Genomic DNA, 26419 nt, shown 5'->3' with positions numbered 1-26419 from the left:
GCTTGTGTGGAGAGTCACTGGTTTATATCTATCTATCTATCTATCTATCTATCTATCTATCTATCTATCTATCTATCTATCTACAGTATATATATAATGTGATTGGAAGTGCTTCATTCATTTGCGAGGAGTAAGCTATTAGAGGTACTGTTTTTAAAGCATGTTTTTCATGGTTTATTGAATTCACATTTAGATTGAAAGCCTTTAATACAGGAGCCTGTTGCCAACTCAGTACATGTATACTTAATAAAGGTACGGGTGGCAAAAGACAGAACCCATCTGTGTGGGTATACAGTATTCATATAAGACAAAACTGATGATACATGCAATACAAAAAAGACCAGGTTAAAAAAAAACAAAACAATAACAACAAAACATCAATATTTTAATTATCAACAGATTCAAATTATTGGCATTATGGTCACGGTGAGTATTATTCATCAATTAATGCCGTACAAATTTAAGAGTTATTGCTAAATACTCACTGTGCAATTACATTGTTATTAAAGTATGTGTCTTTAACACATAGTAACAACATTCACTTATTTCTATTTAAATCTATTAATGTACTTGTCATGTCATTTACTACATATTAATGATGTATTAAGTCTATTTATCTATTTATTTTCCTTTATTTTTATCTATTGTACTTTATCTAATGTTATGTCTTCTAAAACTATAAATAGTATTCTAAAATGTGTTAAAAGTTTTAAGTGTACTTCAGGAGTTCTTTTAAGTCTATGTTTGCACATCTGTCAAATCTGCTTCTTCAGCTTTTCTTATCGTCTTGAAATATTTGAGGTTTCTCTCTGGGTAGGTCACCTCTGAGAGGGGCAGTCTGTGTATATCTTTGATTTCCGTGGTGATCAGCAAGAAAGTGAGCGCAGAGAGGCAGAAAGGCCAGGTACAAGCAGGTAATCCAAACTGCAAAACAAAACAAAACAATTTAGGATTGGAAAACCGTGTGTCGAACTCCAGGACACCTCCAACAAACGTGTGGCTTCTTTGTAATCCAATGTATTATCTCATAACAACGCAGTGTAGTGCAACCAGAACCCTTATTTCATACTTACCAACATTTGAAAACTGTTCAGCGGGATGCTCTTCCCTGGGAGGTGGGGGGGTGTGTGTGTGGGGGGGGGGGGGGGGTGCGGGGGGGTGGGGGTAGGTGTAATGTTGCGCATCATACACATGGGATGGGTCATACGCAAAAAACACTCTGTCATATAATAACAAATGTATCGCCTCAACCATCACGACCAGCATGACAGTAAATAAAGACACAATGAAGCGTCCTTACTTTTGTATACCGGTAAGTTAGTGATCAGCAGACGTGTCAGCCGCACAAAGAGCACAGTGTGTGGTTTACACTACTCTACTGTGCAGAATTATTTTTTTTCTATGTGTAAATATCTATGGGGTGCCATGTGTAAAAAAAGGGTTAATATTTCTAGATTTATCTTCAATCTTGTATTTTTTTCCCCAATTTTATAAATGTAAAAATAAATATTTTTTTAAATGTGTACATTCAGATATAATTTATAAATCTAGTTACAAGTGTAGGCACCTTTAAAAATTGGCGATTGTTGGCCACTGTTATTATTGACTGCATTAGAAAAAGTACTCGCCCCATGATGCGATTTCGCGCCCAAAGACATTGAACTTTACACTGCAGAGTGTCAATCAAAACAGAGCACCAATCAGAAAGGAGAATCGCCTGCACATCCCACCTTTAACAGACGCCGTTATAAGGATAAGCTCCACATAGAACGGGGGTCTTGGTCTCTTTTTCTCTTGGTTTTGTGTTGGGCGGACGTTGTGACTGTGAGGGAGAAGAAAAAAAAAACAAGGGACACTACGCAGATGGCCCCTGGTTTTATGAAGACGATTCCGTGCGATAAGAAAAAAAAAGACATTCGCTTTTCAACATATTATAGCTTCACAGTATGAGTTAGAATTGCAAATGCTGGTTAATTTTATTAAGATTAACATTGTGACTGGCTTGAATGAAATTAATTACCAGCTGGGACTGAAGCAAGTCAAGTGAGCTCGCGTGACTACCTGACTCGGGTAATTCTAGTTGCTGGCGCATACTCTAAAGAGGCGTGTGTGTGCTGAAGGACCGGACTGACGGTTTCCTGCAACCTGCCTGTGCATTCTTTCTTCCAGAACGCCGTGTCTTCTGTCTGCTCCTATCCACAACATCTACGAAGGAGATTTGTGAGTAGCAAATAAATAAAAAAAGAAAATACCACGAGGTGGGTGAAAGCAATTGGTTAATGTTAACACAATTACCTTACCATTGGCCTCCACCTGTGAAGCATTAAAGTTGCTGTCACATTTTCTGGATAAAAACCCCACTGTTGAAGGATCATTGGTAAGGCTGTGAATCTGAAGGAAAATGAAGACCAAAGAGCATTCTACAGAAGTTAGAGATAAAGTAATACAAATGCATAGATTAGGGAAAAGGTACAAAATAATATCCAAGTGTTTGGATATCCCGGTGAGCACAGTTGGATCAATAATCAGCAAGTGGAAGCTGCATCACACCACCCAGGCACTGCCAAGAAAAGGCTGTCCCTCAAAACTCAGTGCTCAAACAAGAAGGAGACTTGTGAGAGAAGCCACAGAGAGGCCAACAATCACTTTGAAGGAGATACAGAGTTCAGTGGCTGGAAGTGGAGTAATGGTGCACCAATCAACCATATCTAGAGCTCTGCATAACACTGGTCTGTATGGGAGGGTGGCAAGAAAGAAGCCGTTACTCAAAAAGTACCATCTGAAAACACATCTGGAGTTTGCCAGAAAGCATGAGAGTGACCCAGCTGCGACGTGGGAAAAGGTTTTGTGGTCAGATGAGACCAAGAGAGAGCTTTTTGGCCAAAACTCAAAGCGCTATGTGTGCCCATGCCTCAAGACACACCATCCCTACAGTGAAGTATGGTGGTGGCAGCATCATGCTGTGGGGATGCTTCTCATCAGCAGGGACTGGGCATCTTGTTACAAATAAAGGAAGAATGGATGGAGCAAAATACAGGAAAATACTGCAAGAGAATTTGCTTCAGCCTGCTAAAAAAAATGAAGCTTGGGAGGAAATTCACCTTTCAGCAGGACAATGATCCCAAGCACAAGACCAAAGCAACACTGGAGTGGCTCAACAACAAAAAGGTGTATGTCCTACAGTAGCCCAGTCAAAGTCCTGATCTCAATTCCATTGAGAATCTGTGGCACTATTTGAAAACTGCGGTCTACAAGCGTCGTCCAACCAACCTGACCAACCTGGAGCAAATCTGCCAAGAAGAATGGGCCAAAATCACTCCGACAATGTGTGCAAAGCTAGTACATACTTACCCCAAAAGAGTTAAAGCTGTTATTGTGGCGAAAGGTGGTTCTACCACATATTAATGTGTGGGGATTGAATATTTATGCAAGCAAGATATTTCAGTTTTTTATTTTTTTTAAAAATATTTCCCAACATAAAAGCAATGTAACCTTACAATAATTGATTTTGAGTTTCAGTGTTTTAAAATAAAATATCGAACAGAATGAAATTTCAATGTACTATTTGTAATTCAGTAATGTGAGAGAATTGGTCAGGGGTCTGAATACTTTTGCAAGGCACTGTATATCACTGCATATTACTGCTGTAAAAGGATAAAAGGGGGCATATATTTAAATTTCCTGGGAGATACTAAAGTGGCACATTAGTTTAAAGTGTACAGTATTATCCAGGTGGAGGCACGCACCATAGTCGTTGTTATTCATTCTTGAAGATATCTGCATAAAGAATAGGGCAGTACCAGTCAGCTCAACACCAAACACTGGGAACCAGGATCTTCTTGTATGCGTACTACTGAAAACCCCAAGTCAAGCTACTCAGACAAGTAAATAAGTTCTAAATATATATATGTTGCCATAACTGTAGAAAAATAAAGTGTAGCAAGGCAGTATTGGCGGACTGTCAATCAAAGCAGAAATTCACAAATCAGAGTTAACAGATTGCCTACCTGTAGGCAGGATGTAGAGCAAGAGCTCTGAAAATGTGTATTTTGTGTTATGTGTGTTATGTGTTTATGTATTTGTATTTAGGCACGAGGATTGCACAGCACTTCACGTGCAAGTAAAAAGTAATATGTGAGCATGGGGAATTGCATTTTATTAATTCATGTGCAGTTGTACCGAGACTCCAATTGAATGACTGATTGGCAATCGAGTTTTGGTACAGCTGCATAAAAGCAACATGTTTTCACCCACTCTGGGTTGTGTATTCAGTTAGTGGAGTATGGGATAGGAGACGGAGGTAATACTTGTAAGAATAATCATATTTAAAATATCTACTCACCGTGTTTTGTATAGTGTTAGTCCGTTTTGTTTATATGTCTGTTTATTTTGGCGAATGTGCCGTGCCCGGTTTTTGTTTGTTTACAACCTTTTTTATTTTCTGTTCTGTTTATTTATTAAGTGCCGAGCGAATGCTTTCACTCAGCTTCACCAAACTCCACCTCTCTATTTGTTTATTTTCCTATTTCTGGTCAGACGTCCCCCACTCCAGCTGTCTTTGTGACAAGGAGTCTGAATGTATTTGTACCGTGGGTTCAGTTTTGAGGTGCTGGAATGGGTTTTTTCTTTTGTAGTATCGTTTTCATACTAAATTTTGTACTTGATAACATTCATTTAAAAATTCAACTGATTCCTATGATGAATACATTTTTATACGTTTAGCTATTAGCATTTACAATATTTAGTACTTTGATATCAGTTTCAATATTAACTCAATCAAGTTATTAATCAAACTGGTAAATCTTGTCATAAAATAATGGTAGAATATGTTTTTTTGGAAAATAATTTTTTAAAAAAACTGTTTGTTTAATGACTCAAATTTCACTGCAGATGGATTTATTTTCATAAATATTTTTTTTTTTGGAGGGGGGGTGTGGCAAGCCAACTGAATCTGATTTTGCGAGTTGTATTTGGTTGTACAGTAGTGGCGAAAAAAGTAACTTATGCAAGGCTCTCATTTCCTTCTGTATTGTGTGCATGACAGCTCTCAGCGTGAGAGATAACAGCTGGACATTTTAGTTAGTGTTCAGAAATTAGGATTTAAGCATTATGTTTTGCCTAATTTAAATGCTTGATAAAAACATCTGTTTAGATTTTGCAATTTATTTTATTTACTAAAATTAAAGTGTTTCAAAATGTTTTATTTTCACTCTGTGCATATTCTATGTGATTTCCATCTTTCACAATATTTATTCAAATGAATAAAAGGACAGTTTAGATTTATTTATGATATTTTCCCAAGGAGTGCCTAATGCAGCTGAACAGGTAGGCCTCAGGTAAGAAAAAGTTTGGGAACCCCTGTGTTAAGCATAAGTAAGTAAGTAAGTAAGTAAGTAAGTAAGTAAACATGACAAATTCTGGTAAACTATAAATGCGTAGCATAACCATAGGAAAACTACAGTGCAAATGCATCAAAGTATACTTGCGCATGTGTGCCAGTACTGAAAGTTTAGATGCACAGGGACTGCAGTACAGTGCTGTATTCTTTATTTAAAGCTTTGTTCTTACCACAGACATGACATTGCCTATAGCTGATCCCAGGTATGCACAGAAAAATGCTAAAAAAAGAAAACAAACACGAAATAACAGAATTAAACATGGGTATAATGAACATTAGAATCAGGGACATGTCCTGGAAGGCAAGGCAAGCAAACTGAGAACTACTTCTTTCAAAACAGTATTACTTAATGTAGTACTGTTTGTAACCTGTGGGAAACAGCACTTAATGCTTCCCTTTTACCATATGAAAAGAAACACTAAATGGCGAAGCAAAAGAAAAAAACTATTTAAGGGGTGGCTTTCTTTACATATGCTTTCTGTTTATGGTACACATACTAACTGCTGCAAATGCACAACAGGTAAAATTTAAGAAAGTATTTTTCCAGCAACAACTGCCTTAACCACTTGACTGCAGAACTATTTATTTAGTCCAGCATCTGCTTTGCGATTTAATTCAATGGGCAGAATTGACAATTTATTGCTACACATGCTGTTGTGTTTGATTCTGTACTTATTGTCCACATGGGTCAAGAATTAACGTCCAGTAGGCTTGCTACAGTAAATGACTCTTACCACAGGTGATTGCTAGAAGATGAGCCTGCCATGTCAGGGCATAGAACATCCCTCCTATTGCTATGCAGGCCAGCACACAGTTGTAACCCCACAGACCGTCATAGATCTTCTGAAAGGGGGATGCAAGGGCCAGACCTAAGAATCAGAAAAACACACATTGTGCTTTCAAAATAAATAATAAGCTTAGTTCGGGGTTCTAACGACAACCACCATAGCAGGTTTTGATGACATTAGTTAATTTATTAGAAAACCCAAGGCTATGTATTCTCTTGGGAAAATACTGTATTCACCAGAGCACTGAACAATAGCAGGTGGAGGCACGGGTACAGATTATAGCACCACCAGCATGGCTCACAAGAACTAACGCTTCTTTGTGGAGGATTTCTGTGCTGGGAATAATATAAAAAACAGGAAATGCTGGCTTTGGTATCAGAAAATATTGCTTCTTTTGATGTTCAGAATGGGTTACAAAATTTGTATTGCACATTTCAAATCGGGTAGAAAAGCAGGGGTAAAATATAAATATCAGCTTTCGTAATTCGGGAGTTGTAGAGCTGGAGACTTCTAATTTCCTGTACTTATTTTCTACTTAAGCCCTGACCACTTGCACCTTCTCAATCTAGTGTTTCGTTTTGTAGCAACAGCACTGTCAAAATCGCAGCTTCATTACTCAACTTGTCTGCATCTATCAGAAAGACTGGCTCTCCGCTAAAACTTTCAAAGCTCCTTTGACAAGACATCGACATTCCTGTTGTCAGTGATTACTTTGCCATAGCTCCATTTAAATCTACCACAAAGCTTTGTCAGCTGAATCTTTCTTTACTCCTCACTTGCAATCTAGCGCCCCTCCCTCACTCCCAGAGCCAGCACAATTTATTGTTCTATCAGAAGATCCTGCCCTGGATTTCTATCAGCTACGTTGAATGTTTTAAGAGACTTATCCAGCCCATTACAAAATTCATTTCAGCCTGTGGCGGCTCGTGATTTTGACTGGTCACAATATGCTCCAATGACATTGCAGTACTGCGACTTCTCCACTGCCGCCTCACAGATCATAGTTACAATGGCAACACCCTCATTCAGTGACTGTGGGGAGTGGTAAGTTGCCATGGTGACCTGGCAGCTTCATCAGGCACTGCGAGCTCTGTGCCTCAGTTGTTGCGCTTTCACAACCTGTGAGGGAGAGTTCAACTCACCAAATTGTGAATCTAAATACTGTGTTAACTTATTCATATATATGACTAACTGTCCTTAAACATGTATCGAATATATTTATTATTCAAATCTAAAAGAATATGCAATTGTTGTTCTATATAGACAAGGATTTTAATCACAATAACCAAATATATTCTACCCTGCTTCGCTCAAGCCATGGTTTAATTCCAATCATAACCTCTAGATGGTAGTATAACACCACAAGTTCTATATACAGTCTTTAAGCTGGTTTGCTCTCTCTGCGAAGCTTGCGCACCAACTTTTCTATCCATTCCTGCAGTTCGTTGTCACTCCGATGGATTCTCAGGAGTTTCCCTCCTATCTCAACCTCTTGCTTACCTATGACATTCGTCAATTTCAACTCTTCCCCTCTTCGAGGACCTGGTCATGAAGTAAAGTGCTCAGAATCTACCATCAAAGTAACGTCCAGCTTCCCTGCATCAGACATACATTCCTGCGACTTATTCCTGTTCCCAGATTCGTGTTTCCTCATCTGGCTCCGCCAATCTGACCAGCTTCATCAAGGCACTTTATTCAACTTTCAAAGTCATCATTTCATCAACACAAGCTGCCAGTCAGTCACAGAACCATGTCCTATGATAAAATTATCAACGTTCCTGTCAATGTCCTCCTACCCCCAATAGACAATACACTCATAGACTGATCCTGACCAAATCAATAGATTTTGCAGAAGCCTCGGAGCAACGCATTCTTCATCCTCTCGGGTTCTGCAGCTGCCTCAGATCTCTGCATTCTTCATCTCTACCCAAAGGCAGCCTCATCTCTGGCTCCATCTAAAACTGCCTTAACACTCAAAGACCAATATCTACCGCATGCAACAGATACCTACTCTGTGCAGCAGACCACCACACTTTACCGATGGCAGTCCAACGCTCACTATTACAGATCACTGCTTCAGCAGATCTTTGCTCTCTACAGTAGGCCACTGCACACCACTGCCAACACTCCATCATTTACTTCCTCGGACCTATGCACTGTTCAATAGATCCCGCCCTCTGCTGTTATTTGCACCTCACTACAGCAGATCTCCACTCCTTCATATTTGCTCACTTTTGCAGAATGCAAAAGTTGCTTTAGTTTACTGTTTAAATCTGCAACTGCACTTCTCCAGCGCTTCCAATGCTCCAGCTTTCCTCCAATACGCAGATTGTGGCAACATTTCCACAATCAAGGCTAATCTCCATCTAATCAAAATACGGGGCACTTGACTTCCTCAGCAATCTATTCATATGTCCGCTCATTCTCTCAAATGTTACAGCAGTAATACATGGTGAGAGACTGGAAGTCTATCTTGATTATGAGTTAATGAATTCTACTATTAGGAGAATAACCAGAGTTGTGAAACCCAAATCTCTGAATGTGAGTTCACCTTTTCCATTTCAAGCAGACATGATAGTAGCAAACCGTTGATACATTCATTCAGCTCCAGCTGCCACCTCAGCCCTCAGTTCCAGCTCTGCTTCTGCCTCTACTTTCAGTATCCAAGTTCCGTCAGTTGGTCCCATCTGCTTCCACAACCCCCATCCAGACTCCTCAGCTTCTCCAGCTGCTATTCGACTGAATCATACTCTCAGTAACCTCTTTCAGTCTGCTCAGCATTACATGTCTGCAGCCCTTGCCCCTTCTTCAAGAGCTTCATTTTCTACAGCTTGGTCAGTGTTTTCAAATAATCAAATTTGAATCAAATAATCATATTCCTTCAATCAAAACCGGATCCTGGCTTTCATCGTCCACGCTAGGGATTCTCTCAAACTCCCTCCATTCTCTCCATACCAGCAGTTCGGCTGACACTCCGTGGGATTCTTAAGAGCTTTCCCCCTACCTCACCTTCCCGCCTGTCTATATCAACGGACATTCTCCATTTGCTCATTTCCGCTTTTCGGAAAGGCCGCTTCTGCGAACTAAAAGGATCTACCTATCTAGATCATCTGCATCTCAGCTGCCTTTGATGCTTACTTTTTCATTTGGCTGCAAGACAGATCAATTTCAGCATGGTCAATTTATTCAGCCATCAAGTATCAAGTCCCCTATCCCCCTTTTCTTTTCAATGCCAAGTATCTCCCCAGCAGGAAACCCTGCCTCCCCCCCCCAGACCCTCTGTTCATTGATTGCTCTCGGTCCTGTCATCACTCTTCACTGGTTGTCAACCCACCTCTCCACCCTTGCCTCCAGAGCAGGCCTCCACCCTTGCCTCTACCCTCTCCTCCAGAGCAGGTCTCCCTACTCAACTCCAACCCCCCCCCCCCCCCCCCCCCCCATTCCATATAGGCGCAGCCACCTTCTCTGCGAGGGCCAACATCAATCACAGCCTGATCAAGAATGTGGGAAGCTGGTCCTCCTCTGTGGTGGATTCTTACATTCATTCATCCTCCTCTGATATAGTTGCTGCTCATTTTAAAATTGCTAGTATGCCCGGAGTGGGAGCTTCCTGTCTGCCAGCGCCACCAGAGGTTTTCCCCTAATCATCATCAAGGGTTTTTTCCACTCCACTGAGCAGCAGGTATACACATAGTTACATCCTACTAAATTACTAACATTCCCTCTGTTTGTACCATTTTGTCCTTTTGGTCTTTTTTTTATGTTATGCTCTGACATGTGATGTCTTTAGTTCGTCTCATGGTTTTGGAGATTTCGCGAGGAGCTGGGGGTCCATCCTTTGGGGTGTAAGTGAGTCTCACTTCCCCGACTTCAGAGCTAGGCATCTGCCTCCCTTACCTTCAGGGGGGTTCTCACCGTGTGAGTCAGAGCGGACCCCCGGCCACACTCTGTCCTTTCGCAGCTCCTGCACTTATCTTACCTCACTCGAGGCTGTGTTCTATACTCTGCCTTACTTTCGGGACGTGGCTACTCTGTGCTTGAGTCCCATATTAACCTCTATGTCTTGTCCTTATTTCAGGTCCCAGGCAGCGTGAAGTCTCCGCCAAATAGGGGTCTAATGAGATCCCCTTTACAGAAGTCTCAGAAGCTGTCTCTCTCTCTCTCTCTCTCTCTCTCTCTCTCTCTCTCTCTCTCTCTCTCTCTCTCTCTCTCTCTATCTCCTTTTGTGTCCTGGTCTACCACTTTTCTATCCTATCTTCGGTTGCTGGGTTTTTCGTCCCTGAGATGTGTCGGCACTGTTGCCTTCAGTCAACGACCACCTTTCTATCCTGTTTCAGGTGCTTGGTCCTCTACCCCTGGGATGTGTCGGCATCGTCACCCTCAGTCAATGACCACTTTCTATCCTAGTTTCCATATATGGCACTGCTGGTCTGCTGCTAGCCAGGGCCTCGCTCACTCCTTTATCTTAAGTCCGGTCCTTTCTAGCCGGCACTCTGTCCTGCTAACTGCTCCTTTCTGCTTCTTCTGCCCTATCCTTATACCCCCAGCTTACGCCCCGTGAAATATCACAATTAAAAAGATAGTTCGAGGGTTCTTACCTGAAAGCATACCAACTGTGGAACCAATTACTGCATGCAAACAGGTAATTGGAGATGAGATAATCAAAGAGACAATAAAAATGCCCCCCGTCCAAGGGTTGTCACAGCCGTACACCTGCCCAACACCGACTGGCACTGCCCTGAATAACTGGGAGGACAAGAGGAATAAAGGCTCATTTAGAAACGTGAGGTATCCAACACCTTGTAAGATCTCCTTCCTACTTTGTAAAATATAAACAACGGTTGCCCAAAAGGGATTTCCTTTTGTGATTTTGGGTGGAATTCGTGTGTTTATGAAATGTCAGGGACAACGCAGCCCACATTCAGGCTCTCAGCCTGCAGAGTAGCTGCACGTGTTCTTGCCACTCAATCCTGACCTGAACATCCCCTTTATTCAGTCCTATGTCTCTTACAAACAAAGACAGTGGGAGTGTGTGGTGGTTTTGTAATGTGCACTAAACGTATTTCCCTCGTGATCTAGGCCCCAGCCATTCAGTCAGAAAGTTGTTATTAAAGCATAGACTAGATCAGCAAAGTGGGGGCGTGGAGAGTCAGTAAGTGGGGCAAAACTATGACTAAAGAGGCAGTTCTGTATGTGTGTATATACAGTGCCTATAGAACGTTTACACCCCCTTTAAAAATGTTCTCCTTTCCTTGCCTTATAGCCTGCAATTAAAATACATTAAAATAGTTTCTATTTTCATTTATCTACACATCATACCCCACAACTTCTAAGTGAAAAAAATATTCTAGAAATTTGTAGAAAATTAATTAAAAATAAAAACTGAAATGGCTTGGATGGATAAGTGTCCACCCCACTTGTAATAGCAATCCTAAATTAGCTCAGGTGTAACTATTGGCCTTCAAAATCACACACCAAGTAAAGTGGTCTCCACCTGTGTTGAATTGTAGTGTTTCACATGAGTTCAGGATAAATTCAGTAGTTCCTGTAGGTTTCCTCTACTGGGTAGTGCATTTCAAAGCAAAGAAGCAACCATGAGCACCAAGTCACTTTCAAAAGAACTCCGGGACAAAGTTGTTGAAAGGCACAGATCAGGGGATGGGTAAAAAAAAATATCAAAGGCCTTGAATATCCCTTGGAGCATGGTCAAGAAGATTATTAAGAAGTGGAAGGTGTATGGCACCACCAAGACCTTGCCTACATCAGACAGTCCTTCCAAACTGGATCACCGAGCAAGTAGGAGATTGATCAGAGAGGCTGTAAAGAGGCTAATGGCAACTGCAGGAGTTACAGGCTTTTATGGCTAAGACTGGTCAAAGTATGCATGTGACAACAATTTCCCAGGCAATCCACAAATCTGGCTTGTATGGTAGGGTGGCAAGAAGGAAGCCATTACTCGAGAAAGCTCACCTTGAATCCAAAGCTCACCTTGTGCCAAAAAATGCTCAGGAGATTTTTTAGCCACGTAAACCCAACACAGTGCATCACTCAAAGAACACCATACCTACTGTGAAGCATGGTGGTGGCAGCATTATGTTATGGGTATGTTTCTCATTGGCAGGGACTGTGGCACTTGTCAGGATAGAAGGGAAGATTTAATGGAGCAAAGTACAGAGAAGTCCTTGAGGAAAATTTACTGCCCTCTGCAAGAAAGCTGAAACTTGGACAGAGGTTCACCTTTCAGCATGACAATGACCCAAAACACACAGCCAAAGCTACACTGGAGTGGCTAAGGAACAAAAAGGTAAATGTCCTTGAGTGGCCCAGTCAGAGCCCTGACCTAAATACATGACTTGAACATTGCTGTCCATTAACGCTCCCCAAGGAAATGATAGAGCTTAAACAGTTTTGTAGAGAAGAATGGTTGAATATTGTCAAATCTAGGTGTGCAAAGTTGGTAGAGACCTATCCCAACAGACTCACAGCTGTAATTGCTGCCAAAGGTGCTTCCACCAAGTATTAACTCAGGGAGGTGGAGACTTGATCCAATCATGATCTTTCAGTTTTGTATTTTTGATAGATAATTATTTTTCTCAATAAAAACTTTTTTCCCCTTAACCCTCTGAATAGTAGGAATGTACTGGTACGGCATTGAATTAATAGTCCCCAGGGAGTCCTAACGTACCGGTACGTTCTGCACATTTTGAGCTTTGAACTTGATCTTTGAACTTGAATTACTGAGTTTCTCTCTCTCTCTAAAGTTTTTTTTTTTTTTCAGGACATGTTGTGGTTGATTTGGATTATTGTTTATTGATTACCTTCCATTTTTGTCAAAAGCTCACTACTCGAAGGAACAACAGTGTGGAGTATGCTGTGTAAAGAAGTGGAAAAAATTCTCATTTAAATGCATGAAAAAAGTAAAAAAAGTTCAAAAAAAGTTCAAGGGGGTGTGTAGACTTCTATAGTATATATATATTATAGATATTATATATATATATATACACTCCTGCTATGATATTGTAACACTAGCTGTCTGTAACACCTTGTATTGGGTCTACTGCGCTACCTGAGAAAGATATGTACAACATATCGAAATGTTGGGCAGCTGGCTCTTTGAGCAACCCTAATATAATTATTATATATTATATATATATATTATATATATATATATATTAATATATATTATATAATATACACCACACACATATACATATATGTGTGTGTGTGTGTGTGTGTGTAAACCCAGATTTATTTTTTTAGATTTCATTGCTGAATGATAACACTATGTAACACAATTTTTGTTCCTGGGTAGTAAGTGTTATTTCCTAATTGCTTATGCCTCAAAAGTATAGAAAATGGCTATTATTCCCCACAAACTTTGCTTTTGTGACCAGGACAGGTAAATTTCAAAATATCACTTAATATCACTTTAAACAAAATGTGAAGATTTAGAAGTGACTAGTTTTTCGAGATTTACAATTATACTGTAAATTTAAAGTATAATCGTAAATCTCGAAAAACTATCACTTCTAAATCTTTTGTAGTCATTTTTGTATTACTTTTGTATAAATACATGTTAATTTGGATTCATATGTTGTTTTTTTCTGACTTTATGTGAACAAAAAGACACAAATTCGCCCGTTTTCTCATAGGAAATAAAGATATTTTGAAATTTACCTGTCCTGGTCACAAAAGCAAAGTTTTTGGGGAATAATAGCCATTTTCTATACTTTTGAGGCATAAGCAATTAGGAAATAACACTTACTACCCAGGAACAAAAAAAAAAAAAAATTATTACACGGTGTAATGCTTTTCAGATTTATGTGTTAGGCACAGATTTATTTGTTAGAAACCCAAATTAACATGCTAGCTAAATAGTCACTCACTAAGTTTAAAAAAAAAAAGAAAAAAGATTTTTCTAAATTTTTTAAATTTAGAATTTGTTTTACGCTTAAGTATTTAGTTAAATCTGGACTTCTTGTGGTTAAAATGTATGCTAAAAAAGGTGGGGCACCACTGGATTATACAACACTACCACATTATAAATAATTATCACTACATTCGTTGGCCTTTGGCCTCACCTTTCAAGGTACACCTGCCCATAAATTAGCTCACAGATAAGTGGAAAGGCTGACCGTAGAGAAGCCAAGGGCAGGGGGCAGGGCCAGGGGGCAGGATTAGCTATATATATATATATATATATATATATATATATATATATATATATATATATATATACAAATTTCTATTACATGGCTGTAGGATATGACAGCCATGTAATAGAAATATATAAATGTTAATCTTGATATGTTCCTGGCTCAACACAGCCTCCTTTGTGTCACACACTACACCTAGCTGGATTGTTACCACTGCCAAGAATCAATTCCTTTGTTGAATGATCCATCATTATAATATTCCACTATGTCACGGTAGCTGCCAGAAACGATGTTTATGAACTCAGTAGCAGTGACCGTGTCATTCCATTCTAAACACCCTTTGTTCACCGTCTTTTCAAGTTGCCGTGCACCATGACTTGTATAAAGAGTTTGAATTAAACATACTATAGAATTATTCCTGCTTACATTTTCATAAATATATAGTAACACTTTACATTAAGCGTTTCTAATTATTGTGCGTTTACATAGCGGTTACATAGCAAATACATGCTTACTTACACATCATTACAATGTTATTATGCATATACGTAGTTACAATGTACTTAACACAACTGTATCAGAAAAGATTAGGGTTAGGTTTAGAGTTAGGGTTAGGGTTAAGGTGTAAAGTTAGGGTTAGGATTATATCATACAAGACAATGTACACATTGAGTACATTCAAACTATTCACAATAACATTGTAATTTTGTAAGTACGTATGTGTTTACTAAGTAACTACTATGTAAATCCACAATAATTGACGCATTGAAAACTTTCCCACATATATAAACAGTCTATCCCGCTTAAGTGCATATCATTTAAGTGCATATCTTGCTATCTACCCAGTAGATGCTGCTACTCACCAAAGGCACATTGATTTCTGACCATGTGATGTTTGACAGGGATCTTGCTGGCTCAATTAGGACCTGTGGAAAATATTTGTTGTAGTGTCCAGTAGCCACCATGTGCAGACAGACTAAGATGTTAAAGGGCAGTGTGAAAACGGGGAGACCCCATTTACTGTTGATAGATGCCAGTGCACTTGAAACAATTGGGCTGAAAAAAATAATAGAAATAAGAAACATAACTTGCAAGATACCCAAGGGCTATAGTGATACACAGCACAACCAATACCTCTCAGCTGCAGCACATGAAAAAACCAAAAAACCAAAAAACTATTTAAAAAGCAGTAAGGTTATTTTGGTCACTATCTGCATTTATAGTACATTAAATGTGAAGAGGATACAGTAGGCATTGAAATGAGTTTCTGACTGACAACCTGCTAAATGAAATCCATTGTAAATGCTTTTATGAGTTAACTAAATCAGAATGTGTCTAATTCTGCAATGTACAATCTGATAATTAATAAATTAGGGAACCAGGATTGTGGATCGGAGGAGCAGAAACTGCCTTGTGTTAAAAGGGTTTAATTAAGATCCATGTTTTGTCAATGCAGGCCCTAAGATTTCTCTTTTAGTTCCAAATTGGGGTCGGTGTTTAATAATGTTAGATTGAAATTAAGAGTCTTAGCATTTAGCGAATTACATCCATTATGTCCCAATCTTCACAAATGCTACAGTTCTGAGTTTGCTTAAGAGATCCACAATTTCTCCACATACATCCCTCAGGCTAGATCTCTTCTACCACTCTCATCACTTGACTTTGATTTGTTAACCCAAAACCTGTTCACACAACCTGCTCCTTTCATGAAAATACAATACAATTCACGGGTTATGCAGTGGTTTGTATCACTTCAATTCTCATTTTCTAATCCTACATTCTTTTTTTTTTTTAATTCACAGATGTTACCTCTGTTAAGATACCAATTTATTGATTGGCACATCTTTCTCCTTTCATTCAAACACACAGAAGTGCGCAGTTTATATAAGGGGAGGTGATCACTTTCTTCTCCGAGTATGATAGCTCGGTCAAGTTAAAAACAATATTTGTAATGTTATTTTTCAACTGAAAGTGTTACATGTTTGCATTTCCCAGTCATTCCCATTTCAGTAGGTTAATACTAGAACCACCATGCAGGTCAGTTTGACCCATTTTCTATTAAAAATGTTAATTACTCTTCCATTGTAAATCGTATGTGTATGGCCATTTTTGACTTTTCCAAAATATATGAATTAAATATCCTGACAGCGTTTGATAACCAGAATCACAAAATAATAACTTTATAAACAGTTCTACCTAGAACAGCCATGTGTGTCAAGTTGACCCATGCATTACAATACTTTTTCTAATATAACGTAAGATATTCTATTTTTTTTTTTTTGTAAATGCAGCAAACAAGACACCCCTCCTCCTCCTAGCACAAGTGTTTTAAAAAAATAAAAAAAAAATCAAGCCTTTGTTTGTAGACTTACTACAAGGCAGAAATTGCTAGGACTGTGGATTTGTCAAGATGCCAACTCCATGATAGCGTAGTTGCTTATTTGTCAATGTACCTGGGAGATAACAATCCTTAGTTTTGTTCCTCAAATGCAACTGAGAATATATAGAAGGAAACATTTAATCTTGAAGTTATTAATTTATTTGGAATATAGCAAACTGAAATGACAAGTAGAATAACAACTATTGTGCTTAATATAAAACGTATGTTACATATTCTTTTGTTATATTACTTTTAGAAAAAAAAAAAAAAAATCTGTTTTCCAGGTTTGTATGTACCAGTTTACACATGTTTACACAAGTGTTCAGTGGAACTGAGTCTGTGTTTACAACAGACACAGTCAGCTGGCAGACACATACCGTACACTCCTCAACAGAGCACAATGCAGTTGTCCTACTGGAAGTGTAACGTTTTCTTTTCATGTAGGCTATTACTAGAAACAATGATTTGGGTTTTATAGTTTTGTATGTACATATACTTATTTACACCTGTACACAGGTATATGTACATACCCGTTTCTTTTGAAATGTGTACTTTAATATATTATTTCACTGTTTGTAGGCATGCTGTATATGCGCTCATTTTAAAAATAAAGCCTATTATGTTTATTTTTTCATGTAAATATGGTGTTTCTGCGATGCAAATGTTAGATGTGATGTTCATGAATAAAACTTTTCAGTTGTGTCCGATAGTATGTCTTTCATTTTCATAACGAAGCAGTTTAAAAATGTATGGGTCAAAGTGACCCACGTGGCGGTTCTAGATAGTTTGAAAATCCAACACGTTAATGTTGCTGTTTGCTTAAAGTGGATTTTGGTTGTATTGTAGGTAGGGGTGAGTGATTGCATACTTTCAGCAGTAAGCGGGTCTTTGGTTTAACCGATTAACTTTGATGTTCGTAACTCTGAGATTCTGCTGTACTTGTTTTATATATCAGGTTGTGGGAGTTGTGCATTATACTCTTGTAAAACTGATTTTTGATCAGTTAAACGAGGCAGTCTTCCCAACGACAGCGAGTGGAAGCGACAGCGAGTGGGAGAAGTACAGGCGTGGAAAAGTACAGAGCAGGTTAGAAGCAGTAAGGAGAAATTGCATCTTGAATTGCTTTAATCAGAAAACAGATGACATTGGGGAAACACAGCAGCAACTCAAGGTCAAACAGCCGCGTGTGTTTTTCTGATAACAAACAAGCTGAAACTCAGAGCAGCTGATTCAAATTCAGCGCCGTTCTGAGACACGGGCGAGGGGAGGAGCCAACAGCACAGCAGAACAACGCAGTTAAATGAGGCAGTCTTCCCAGCAACAGCGAGTGGGAGAAGTACAGGCGTGGAAAAGTACAGAGCAGTTTAGAAGCAGTTTGAAAGCAGGTTGACGGCTGCAGAAGAAACGAAACTTCAAAAGAAAAACCATCAACATGGTCTTCAAGCCAGTAATCTGTGACACCTGCTTGATGTGGGAAATCCGAGAAAACCCAGCGGAGCTAAACCAAGTGTGCGGAAAGTGCCGCGCGATCCAGGATTTGCATAAACTAGTAAGTATGCTAGAAATGGAGCTGGAAGAAGTGAGACAGCAACAGGATCTTGAGGAACTGGCACACCTATAATTCATGGAAGTCTGCATCACCCCTAACAGACTGAAAGCCACCAAGGAGATAGAAAGTCAGAACAGCTGGGTTCAGATAAGCAGAAGCAGGGAAAAAAAGAAACTTCGTCAAACACAACCACCAGAAATCAAAACAACCAACAGATTTGAGTCACTTCAGAATTTTGATGAGCAGAACCATCAACAAGAGAATGAAAGGAACAACATCCAGGACCCCATTGACAGTGGTGACCAGACAGCAAAAAGAAGGGAGGTCATGATTGTTGGGGACTCCATATTGAGAAACACAGCAAGTTCAATTCGCAGTTTGGACCCCCTTACTACAACAGTGTGCTGCCTTCCGGGAGCCTCGGTCAAGCACATCACTGAAAACGTGGACAGGCTCCTAGAACGAACAGGAGACGACCCGGTAGTAGTCGTCCACATCGGTACAAACAACATTGGAAGAGACAGACCAAAATCCCTGCAAAACAAATTCAGAGAGCTAGGAAGGAAATTAAAAGAGAAAACCAAAACTGTGGTATTTTCTGGTATACTACCGGCACCTTGCAAAGGACCATATGGACAGCTGGAAATAATTAATCAAAACGCATGGCTGAAGACGTGATGCACATGGGAAGGCTTCACCTATCTTGATCATGGGACCACATTCTACAACGAGGACCATCTGTATAGACGGGACGGACTGCACTTAAATAACAAGGGAACCAGTCTACTTGGAGAAAAGATCCTCGAGCAGGTTCAGAAGCATTTAAACTAGAAAGGAAGGGGGGAGAAATCAACAAAAAAACAGAAGGGAGACCGCATCAAAACAAGAACAACAACTCAGGTAAGACAACCATTAAATGTATTTATCTAAATGCTAGAAGTATCAGAAACAAAATTCTAGAACTTGAAGCTACTGCACTAACAGGTAACTATGATGTGATAGGTGTTACAGAAACTTGGTTGTCTGAGAGTGATGGGGACGAATATAATATTTGTGGGTATACACTGTATAGGAAAGACAGGCAGGACAGAAGAGGAGGAGGGGTAGCGCTATACATAAGAAACAGTCTTGAAGCCCAGGTGTTAAACCTGGACAAAGAAAATAAAGCCAAATCAATATGGGTCAGAATAACGGACAAAAATTCAAAGGGCATAATAATAGGAGCATGCTATAGACCGCCAGATTCAGACAGTGAGCAAAATAATCTGTTATACAATGACATTAGAAATGCGTGTAGCAAAGGAGAAGCCATACTAATGGGGGATTTCAACTTCCCCCATATAAAATGGGAAAACCCGGTGGGTAGCACGAAGGATGAAATAGAAATGGTGGAAATGACAAATGACTGCTTCCTAACACAATTTGTCAAGGCACCGACTAGAGGGGAGGCATGCCTTGATTTAGTCTTTTCAAATAACGAAGACAGAATAACTAAAACAGAGGTCAGAGAACCACTGGCAAACTCAGACCACAACATGGTCTCATTTGAAGTGTTTTTTAAAACCCCAAAAGTAATGACTAAAGATAAGGTTTACAATTTTAGAAAAGCAAACTATGAAGGTATGAAACAGAGACTAACAGAAGTAGATTGGAGTAAAATAGAGAAAACACCCACAGAAGAAGGATGGTTGTTCTTCAAAAATGTAGTACTAGAGGCGCAAAACAATTACATCCCTAAAGTAGACAAATCTAAATGTAAAACTAAATTGCCAACATGGTTTAATAGATCAATTAAAAAAATATTCAGCGAAAAAAGGCACTTTATAGAGCATTAAAAAAGGACCAAAAAGAAAGTACGCAGAAAGAGTACACGGAACTGCAAACGCAAGTCAAAAAGGAAGTTAGAAAGGCCAAGAGAGAAATAGAAATGAACATTGCTAAGGGAGCTAAAACCAATTCCAAAATGTTTTTCCAATATTACAACAGCAAGAGAACATTCAAAGAGGAGATTAAATGTTTAAGAGATACAAATGGCAAAATCGTAGAGGAAGAAAAAAAAAATAGCAAATATATTAAATGATTACTTTTCACAAGTTTTTACAAAGGAAGATACTGACAACATGCCCCACATGTCATCCAGTTCCTATCCAGTTTTAAATAACTTTAGCATAACTGAGGCAGAAGTGTTAAAGGGACTAGGAGCTCTTAAAATAAACAAATCCCCTGGGCCAGATGAGATCCTCCCAGTAGTACTCAAAGAAATGAAAGAAGTAATTTACAAACCACTAACCAAGATCATGCAGCAGTCTCTTGACACAGGGGTGGTACCGACAGACTAGAAAATTGCAAACGTAATACTGATCCACAAAAAGGGAAACAAAACTGAACCAGGTAACTACAGACCAGTAAGCCTGACTTCTATTATATGCAAAATGGAAAATTATCTTTATGGTAACAGGGTCCTGGGAGACAGTCAACATGGTTTTAGGAAAGGGAAATCGTGTCTAACTAACTTGCTTGATTTTTTTGAGGATGCAACATCGATAATGGATAATTGCAAGGCATATGTCATGGTTTATTTGGATTTCCAAAAAGCTTTTGACAAAGTTCCGCATAAAAGATTAATTCTCAAACTGAACGCAGTTGGGATTCAAGGAAACACATGTACATGGATTAGGGAGTGGTTAACATGTAGAAAACAGAAAGTACTGATTAGAGGAAAAACCTCAGAATGGAGTGTGGTAACCAACGGTGTACCACAGGGATCAGTATTAGGTCCTCTGCTATTCCTAATCTACATTAATGATTTAGATTCTGGTATAGTAAGCAAACTTGTTAAATTTGCAGACGACGCAAAAGTAGGAGGAGTGGAAAACACTGTTACAGCAGCAAAGGCCATTCAAAATGATATAGACAACTTTCAGAACTGGGCAGACACAAGGCAAATGACATTTAATAGAGAAAAGTGTAAGGTACTGCACGCAGGAAATAAAAATGTACATTATAAATATCATATGGGAGATACTGAAATTGGAGAAGGAATCTATGAAAAAGACCTAGGAGTTTTTGTTGACTCAGAAATGTCTTCATCTAGGCAATGTGGGGAAGCTATAAAAATGGAGATTAGACAAAGGGGCATTCAGAACAGAAATAGGAGGCACTTTTTTTACACAGAGAATTGTGAGGGTCTGGAGTTAACTCCCCAGTAATGTTGTTGAAGCTGACACCCTGGGGTCCTTCAAGAAGTTGCTTGATGAGATTCTGGGATCAATAAGCTACTAACAACCAAACAAGCAAGATGGGCCGAATGTCCTCCTCTCGGTTGTAAACTTTCTTATGTTCTTATGAGTTACTTGAAGCTTAAATACATCATATTTCCCAATTTGCCTTTTCATCAATCAATAACACTTCACACTTCATTTAAAAAGCTGGCAGGTAGCCTATGAAACACAGGAAGCCAGTATTATACCATTACTGTTTTTTATTGCTGGTTGGTATACCGGATTTGTCATACAGCACTTTGATTGTGCTTTTCAGGTCTTCTAGACCTTGATTAACCACTTTGATACTTTCACTAGTAAGATACATTTTTGTAATGTTTTAAATGCTGACATTTTCACTAATGTCAGCGCTTGGTTTAAGGGAGAGAAACTAAAATAAGTACAGTATCATGCCATAGAATCAAAACTGCGTGCCTGAGAGGAGTCTTCCACTTACCACGTGACCATTATTTATGCTTCAGCCATATCAAAATAACTATCAAATAAACAACAAAATAACTGAACATTAGAGCTATTTTAAGCATGAAGGTCCCATATCTCTGCACTGGTATGTTCACATGATATTTAACAAAGATGGCAAGTAGCCTTGTCCTCAAATAACAACACAAGCCTGTACACCAGCATTCCTTCTTTGCTTCCAGGTATATATGATGTTGTAGATATTGACTAATACTTGTGATAATCTTATCAATTAAAATGCATTTTAACAGAGAATGCTGATTGCTCTAATGCCAGCACTTGGTTAGTGGAGATTCTCAAAAACATACTAGAACTAGGTGTCTGACAAGGTGTTGCCACTTACCACATCATAGACATGAACATATTTGGCAGCAAAAGCCACCAGTACCAGTCTCCCTTTTCAGAGAACACTGCCATCAGCAGGCCCACCAGGATTCCATTGTATCCATAGAGACCGGCGGCAATGGCTCCCCTGTACAAGGTTTATAAAAGTTGAGGTTATGCCAGGATGAGAAAGAGTTTTCATGGCATCATATTGGATGAAGTGACAGCCTTAAAATACAGAACAGTTTGATCTAAAACAGCTGCCAAATAAACTCCTGGAATTTCTTAACATCATATTTCTTTAAGACCTGCCCTGTAGAAAATAACCTCAGCACCACAAAAATCTTCAACAGAACACCCTGTAGAAGACACTAATTGCAAACACTAATCACAGGTGTTCTTCTGAAGGCTGAGCAACAGATTCCTATGTATTGGGTTTAACAAGTACACTAGCAATGCAGCTGTATCCTGACGGACAGCACTGAACCCTTAAAGAAGACCTGAAGGCTTGAGAGTGTACCTGTTCTGACGGAGGATAAGTGCAGATATGGTTGCAAAAACAGTGCCCACAAAGCCATTGAGAGCCAGCCAACGATTCTGCAAAATCAGCCCAGCAAAAATAAAAAGTCCGCTGAGAGGATTGTTCACAAACATCACCTGGGCAGCCCCCCGCAGGATCCAATCAATAAACTGGAACACCACACTGTGACCTAAAGACGAAAGGTAGATAAAACTCTTGTTTTCCATGTCAGTGTTCTACCAGTTTTCTTAGAATCAGAACACCTACTGTATGTACAGTACAAGGCACAAAATACATGTTCACACTACCCTTGATACATGTTCACAGTAAATCATTTAGTATTCAAAAAATAAACATAATCTTTGCAAAAAGGGAAGAAAAAATACTGCTGCAACAAACAATAGCAAAACTTACTTACTAACTCAATGTGTCATTTCTAAAACATACTCTTTACTAGTATATGCGAAATCCCTGTTGTTACTATCATTACTGTGTTGAACAAGGAAGCTGCTGACCATCCAGGTACCAGTGTTTTATTGGTTTTACCTCAGTACATGCAGTTCCTTTCAGTGATCTGTTCAGCTGTAGTTTTGGAGACTGGATTTTTTGTAATTGTGCAAGTTGTAATTAATTTATTATTGTGTTTTATGTTTTATTTTAATTGTCCCACACTGTAATGCCTGTAAGTGCTGAATAATAATAGCAGTCTCAGCCCCTATATTAGATTGTTCCTGCGAATTGAGAAGATACATATACAAAAACTCATTGGAAACCTAACCCAGTGTTTATTATGGATAGAAATATTACAACCCTAAGATTTACTAAACAAACTCAATTCTCTTCTACAGGCATGTTGTATCCTCTGATTTTGCCTCCCAAAAAAGTGCTACAATCAGTAGTATTTTCTTACCCAGCTTCTGTGGTGTTAACTACCTAGACATTTAAATTATCAGTACGAATTGTGTTCTCTTTAATTAGCTATAATTTCAATACTAATGCATTACAACAAAAATAGCATTATATATCCACCACAAGATCCTATGTTAACAGTAAAATATTAACCTCAAATTGAAAATATTGTAGCTATTATTTATCTATTAGCAATTGTATCTTATCTTGTTGAGATGCCTGCCCTGGCTGTATAAAAAGACATCAATGTTAGCTGAGGATTGAAAACATTTTAAAGATCTTGTATTGACCAAACTGCAGCAGATTTTCATTTTTAAGGTCTATAAACTGCAAGGTTCATAGTGCCACTTATTCCTTTATTCATTTCACATTGTTTTTTAAATGTACTCATGACAGCAGCACAGTAGATGTAGATGGTGCGGTGCAGAGTTTGTCGCAGACTCAGTGTAAAAAGCATGTTGCTGTAAGGTTTCTGCCATTTTCTCTAGTGCATTATATCAGTATCTTTGTCACCTTTGAGCCACTCCCCAAACTCTCTCATGTCCCCAGAGATGAAGGAGGCCGCTCTGCAGACATTGCATTTCATCCATTGGAAGATCCCTCTCTTCTTCTCCTTCTGCAGCTGCTGCGTCTGCTCTGCCCCTTCCTTCGGCACAGTGCTTTTGGGTTCTGTGCTTGTCATAATTGGCTGAAGCTCCTACGGTAACAAAAACAATAAAGCCACAAATCTCAGGGTCCAAGAGTCTGGAGGGAGAGTACAAGAGAATGACATCTTAATGGGAGACTGGGAAACAGCAAGTGTCACAGTACAAAAAAAACAACACTAAACTATTAGCAGTGGCGCAGGCAAGCCAAATTAAATACACATTTAGTTCTTAATACAATACAATTTTTTTTTTTTTTTTTTTTTACAGTACCTACTGTATAATTCAGTTACACACTGAAGATTACACCGTGTAACAAATTTTTTATTTTTTTTTTGTTCCTGGGTAGTAAATGTTATTTCCTAATTGCTTATGCCTCAAAAGTATAGAAAATGGCTATTATTCCCCACAAACTTTGCTTTTGTGACCAGGACAGGTAAATTTCAAAATATCACTATTTCCAGTGGGAAAACGGGCGCTTTTGTGTCTTTTCGTTCACATAAAGTCAGAAAAAAACAACATATGAATCCAAATTAACATGCATTTATACAAAAGTAATGCAAAAATGACTACAAAAGATTTAGAAGTGAACTTTACAGTATAATCGTAAATCTCGAAAACTACTCACTGTTTCCCTGTACTTTTCTACAATGTTTACAAAATACGTATACAATTATTACATTAGCGAGAAACACCTCTGGAACAACAAGCTCCCTCTAGAAAAACATTATTGCTTAAAAATATACTGTACATAAAATAAAAAAAATGTAAGGCTTAAAAATGATTAGGAAATATTATAAAAATGCCTATTGCAAAAAAAAAAAAAAGCTGCATGGAGTATTACATTGTTTACTAAAAATAAAAAAGTAAAGAAAAAGACTAATTTAAAAGCTTTTAATGCCAGCATCAAAAGCATGGAACAACCACTTCTCTTAATACACCAACATCAAGCAAATAAAAACAAAAAGCATGGAATCATGACTTGTCTTAATACGCTAACACCACAGCAATAGAAAAATAAAAATCATGGAGTCATGATTTGTCTTAATACACTAACACCACAGCAATAGAAAAAAAACAAACAAACAAATGATGCCTCAGCTAAGAATATTTATATATTTTAAAATGCATAAATAATATGACTGCAACTACTGCTAATAATACCTGTGTAAGATATGAATCAGGCATAAATGAGTGCAGTCTTCAGCAAAGGGTAATATTGTAATCTGATGACACCTAGACAGCAAACCGCACTGTTAATTCTCAGTCTTCGTTTAAACTTTTTTCCTCTTCCTTTTATAAGGAAATACATATCTACGTATCTTGTATCTTGTGGGTGTGTAACATTCAAATGTTATTATCACTACAAACACCCAAGGCAAGGGCTGGGTGATGAGATCTCATGTTTGCAGAGATCAGATCTGAGGACTGACGCTCTGTGATACTGTAAGATCCTTAGTAGTAAATACAAGAAACTTCAAATTCCAGGGGTCGATTGAAGAGATTGTACTGAACAAAATCATTCCATGAATCTTAACTACAGTGCCTTGCAAAGGTATTCAGACCCCTGAGCAATTCTCTCATATTACTGAATTACAAATGGTACATTGAAATTTCATTCTGTTTGATATTTTATTTTTAAACACTGAAACTCAGAATCAATTATTGTAAGGTGACATTGCTTTTATGTTGGGAAACATTTTTAAGAAAAAGAAAAAACTGAAATATCTTGCTTGCATAAGCATTCAACCCCTGTGCTGTGGAAGCTCCCAGTTTGCACCAATGAAAGAAATTGCCCAAACAAGGACACAATTACCTTACCATTGGCCTCCACCTGTGAACCATTAAAGTTGCTGTCAAATTTTCTGGATGAAAACCCCACTGTTGAAGGATCATTGGTAAGGCTGTGAATCTGAAGGAAAATGAAGACCAAAGAGCAGTCTACAGAAGTTAGAGATAAAGTAATACAAATGCATAGATTAGGGAAAGGGTACAAAATAATATCCAAGTG

The 26419-nt window shown here is 38.6% G+C and overlaps 1 protein-coding gene across 3 annotated transcripts; it reads right to left on the bottom strand.

Moving 5' to 3' along the window:
• Window positions 1-368: 368 nt before the first annotated feature.
• slc14a2 (solute carrier family 14 member 2) lies at window positions 369-25667 on the bottom strand. Of its 3 annotated transcripts, XM_041227425.1 has the most exons (10): window positions 25573-25667; window positions 24278-24461; window positions 22856-23045; window positions 22355-22483; window positions 15206-15398; window positions 10785-10932; window positions 6133-6267; window positions 5569-5618; window positions 1731-1822; window positions 838-924 (listed from the first exon to the last, which is right to left on the bottom strand). In XM_041227425.1, exons 1-9 carry the CDS (start codon window positions 25594-25596, stop codon window positions 1733-1735), a joined length of 1143 nt encoding a protein of 380 aa, XP_041083359.1. In that variant the 5' UTR covers window positions 25597-25667; the 3' UTR covers window positions 838-924; window positions 1731-1732. The 3 variants fall into 3 exon arrangements, with proteins under 3 accessions (XP_041083341.1, XP_041083351.1, XP_041083359.1); XM_041227407.1 differs by lacking the exon at window positions 1731-1822 and having other exon boundaries at window positions 369-924; XM_041227417.1 differs by lacking the exon at window positions 1731-1822 and having other exon boundaries at window positions 369-924; window positions 24278-24508; window positions 25573-25660.
• Window positions 25668-26419: the final 752 nt, after the last annotated feature.

Source organism: Polyodon spathula, chromosome 2 (genome assembly GCF_017654505.1).
Source record: "Polyodon spathula isolate WHYD16114869_AA chromosome 2, ASM1765450v1, whole genome shotgun sequence".
Lineage (NCBI taxonomy): Eukaryota > Metazoa > Chordata > Actinopteri > Acipenseriformes > Polyodontidae > Polyodon > Polyodon spathula.
This window is presented reverse-complemented; position numbering and strand designations above follow the sequence as displayed.

Bases quoted from the DNA above. Each gene is read 5' to 3' on its own strand.
- slc14a2 (XM_041227407.1), bottom strand. From the start codon at position 25,596: ATGCCTGATTCATATCTTACACAG. The intron at 22,484-22,855 runs GTACACTCTCAA...AACCTTGTACAG, and splicing joins CTTATCCTCCGTCAGAACAG to GGGAGCCATTGCCGCCGGTC. The intron at 10,933-15,205 runs GTGAGTAGCAGC...TTGTCCTCCCAG, and splicing joins CAGAAATCAATGTGCCTTTG to TTATTCAGGGCAGTGCCAGT.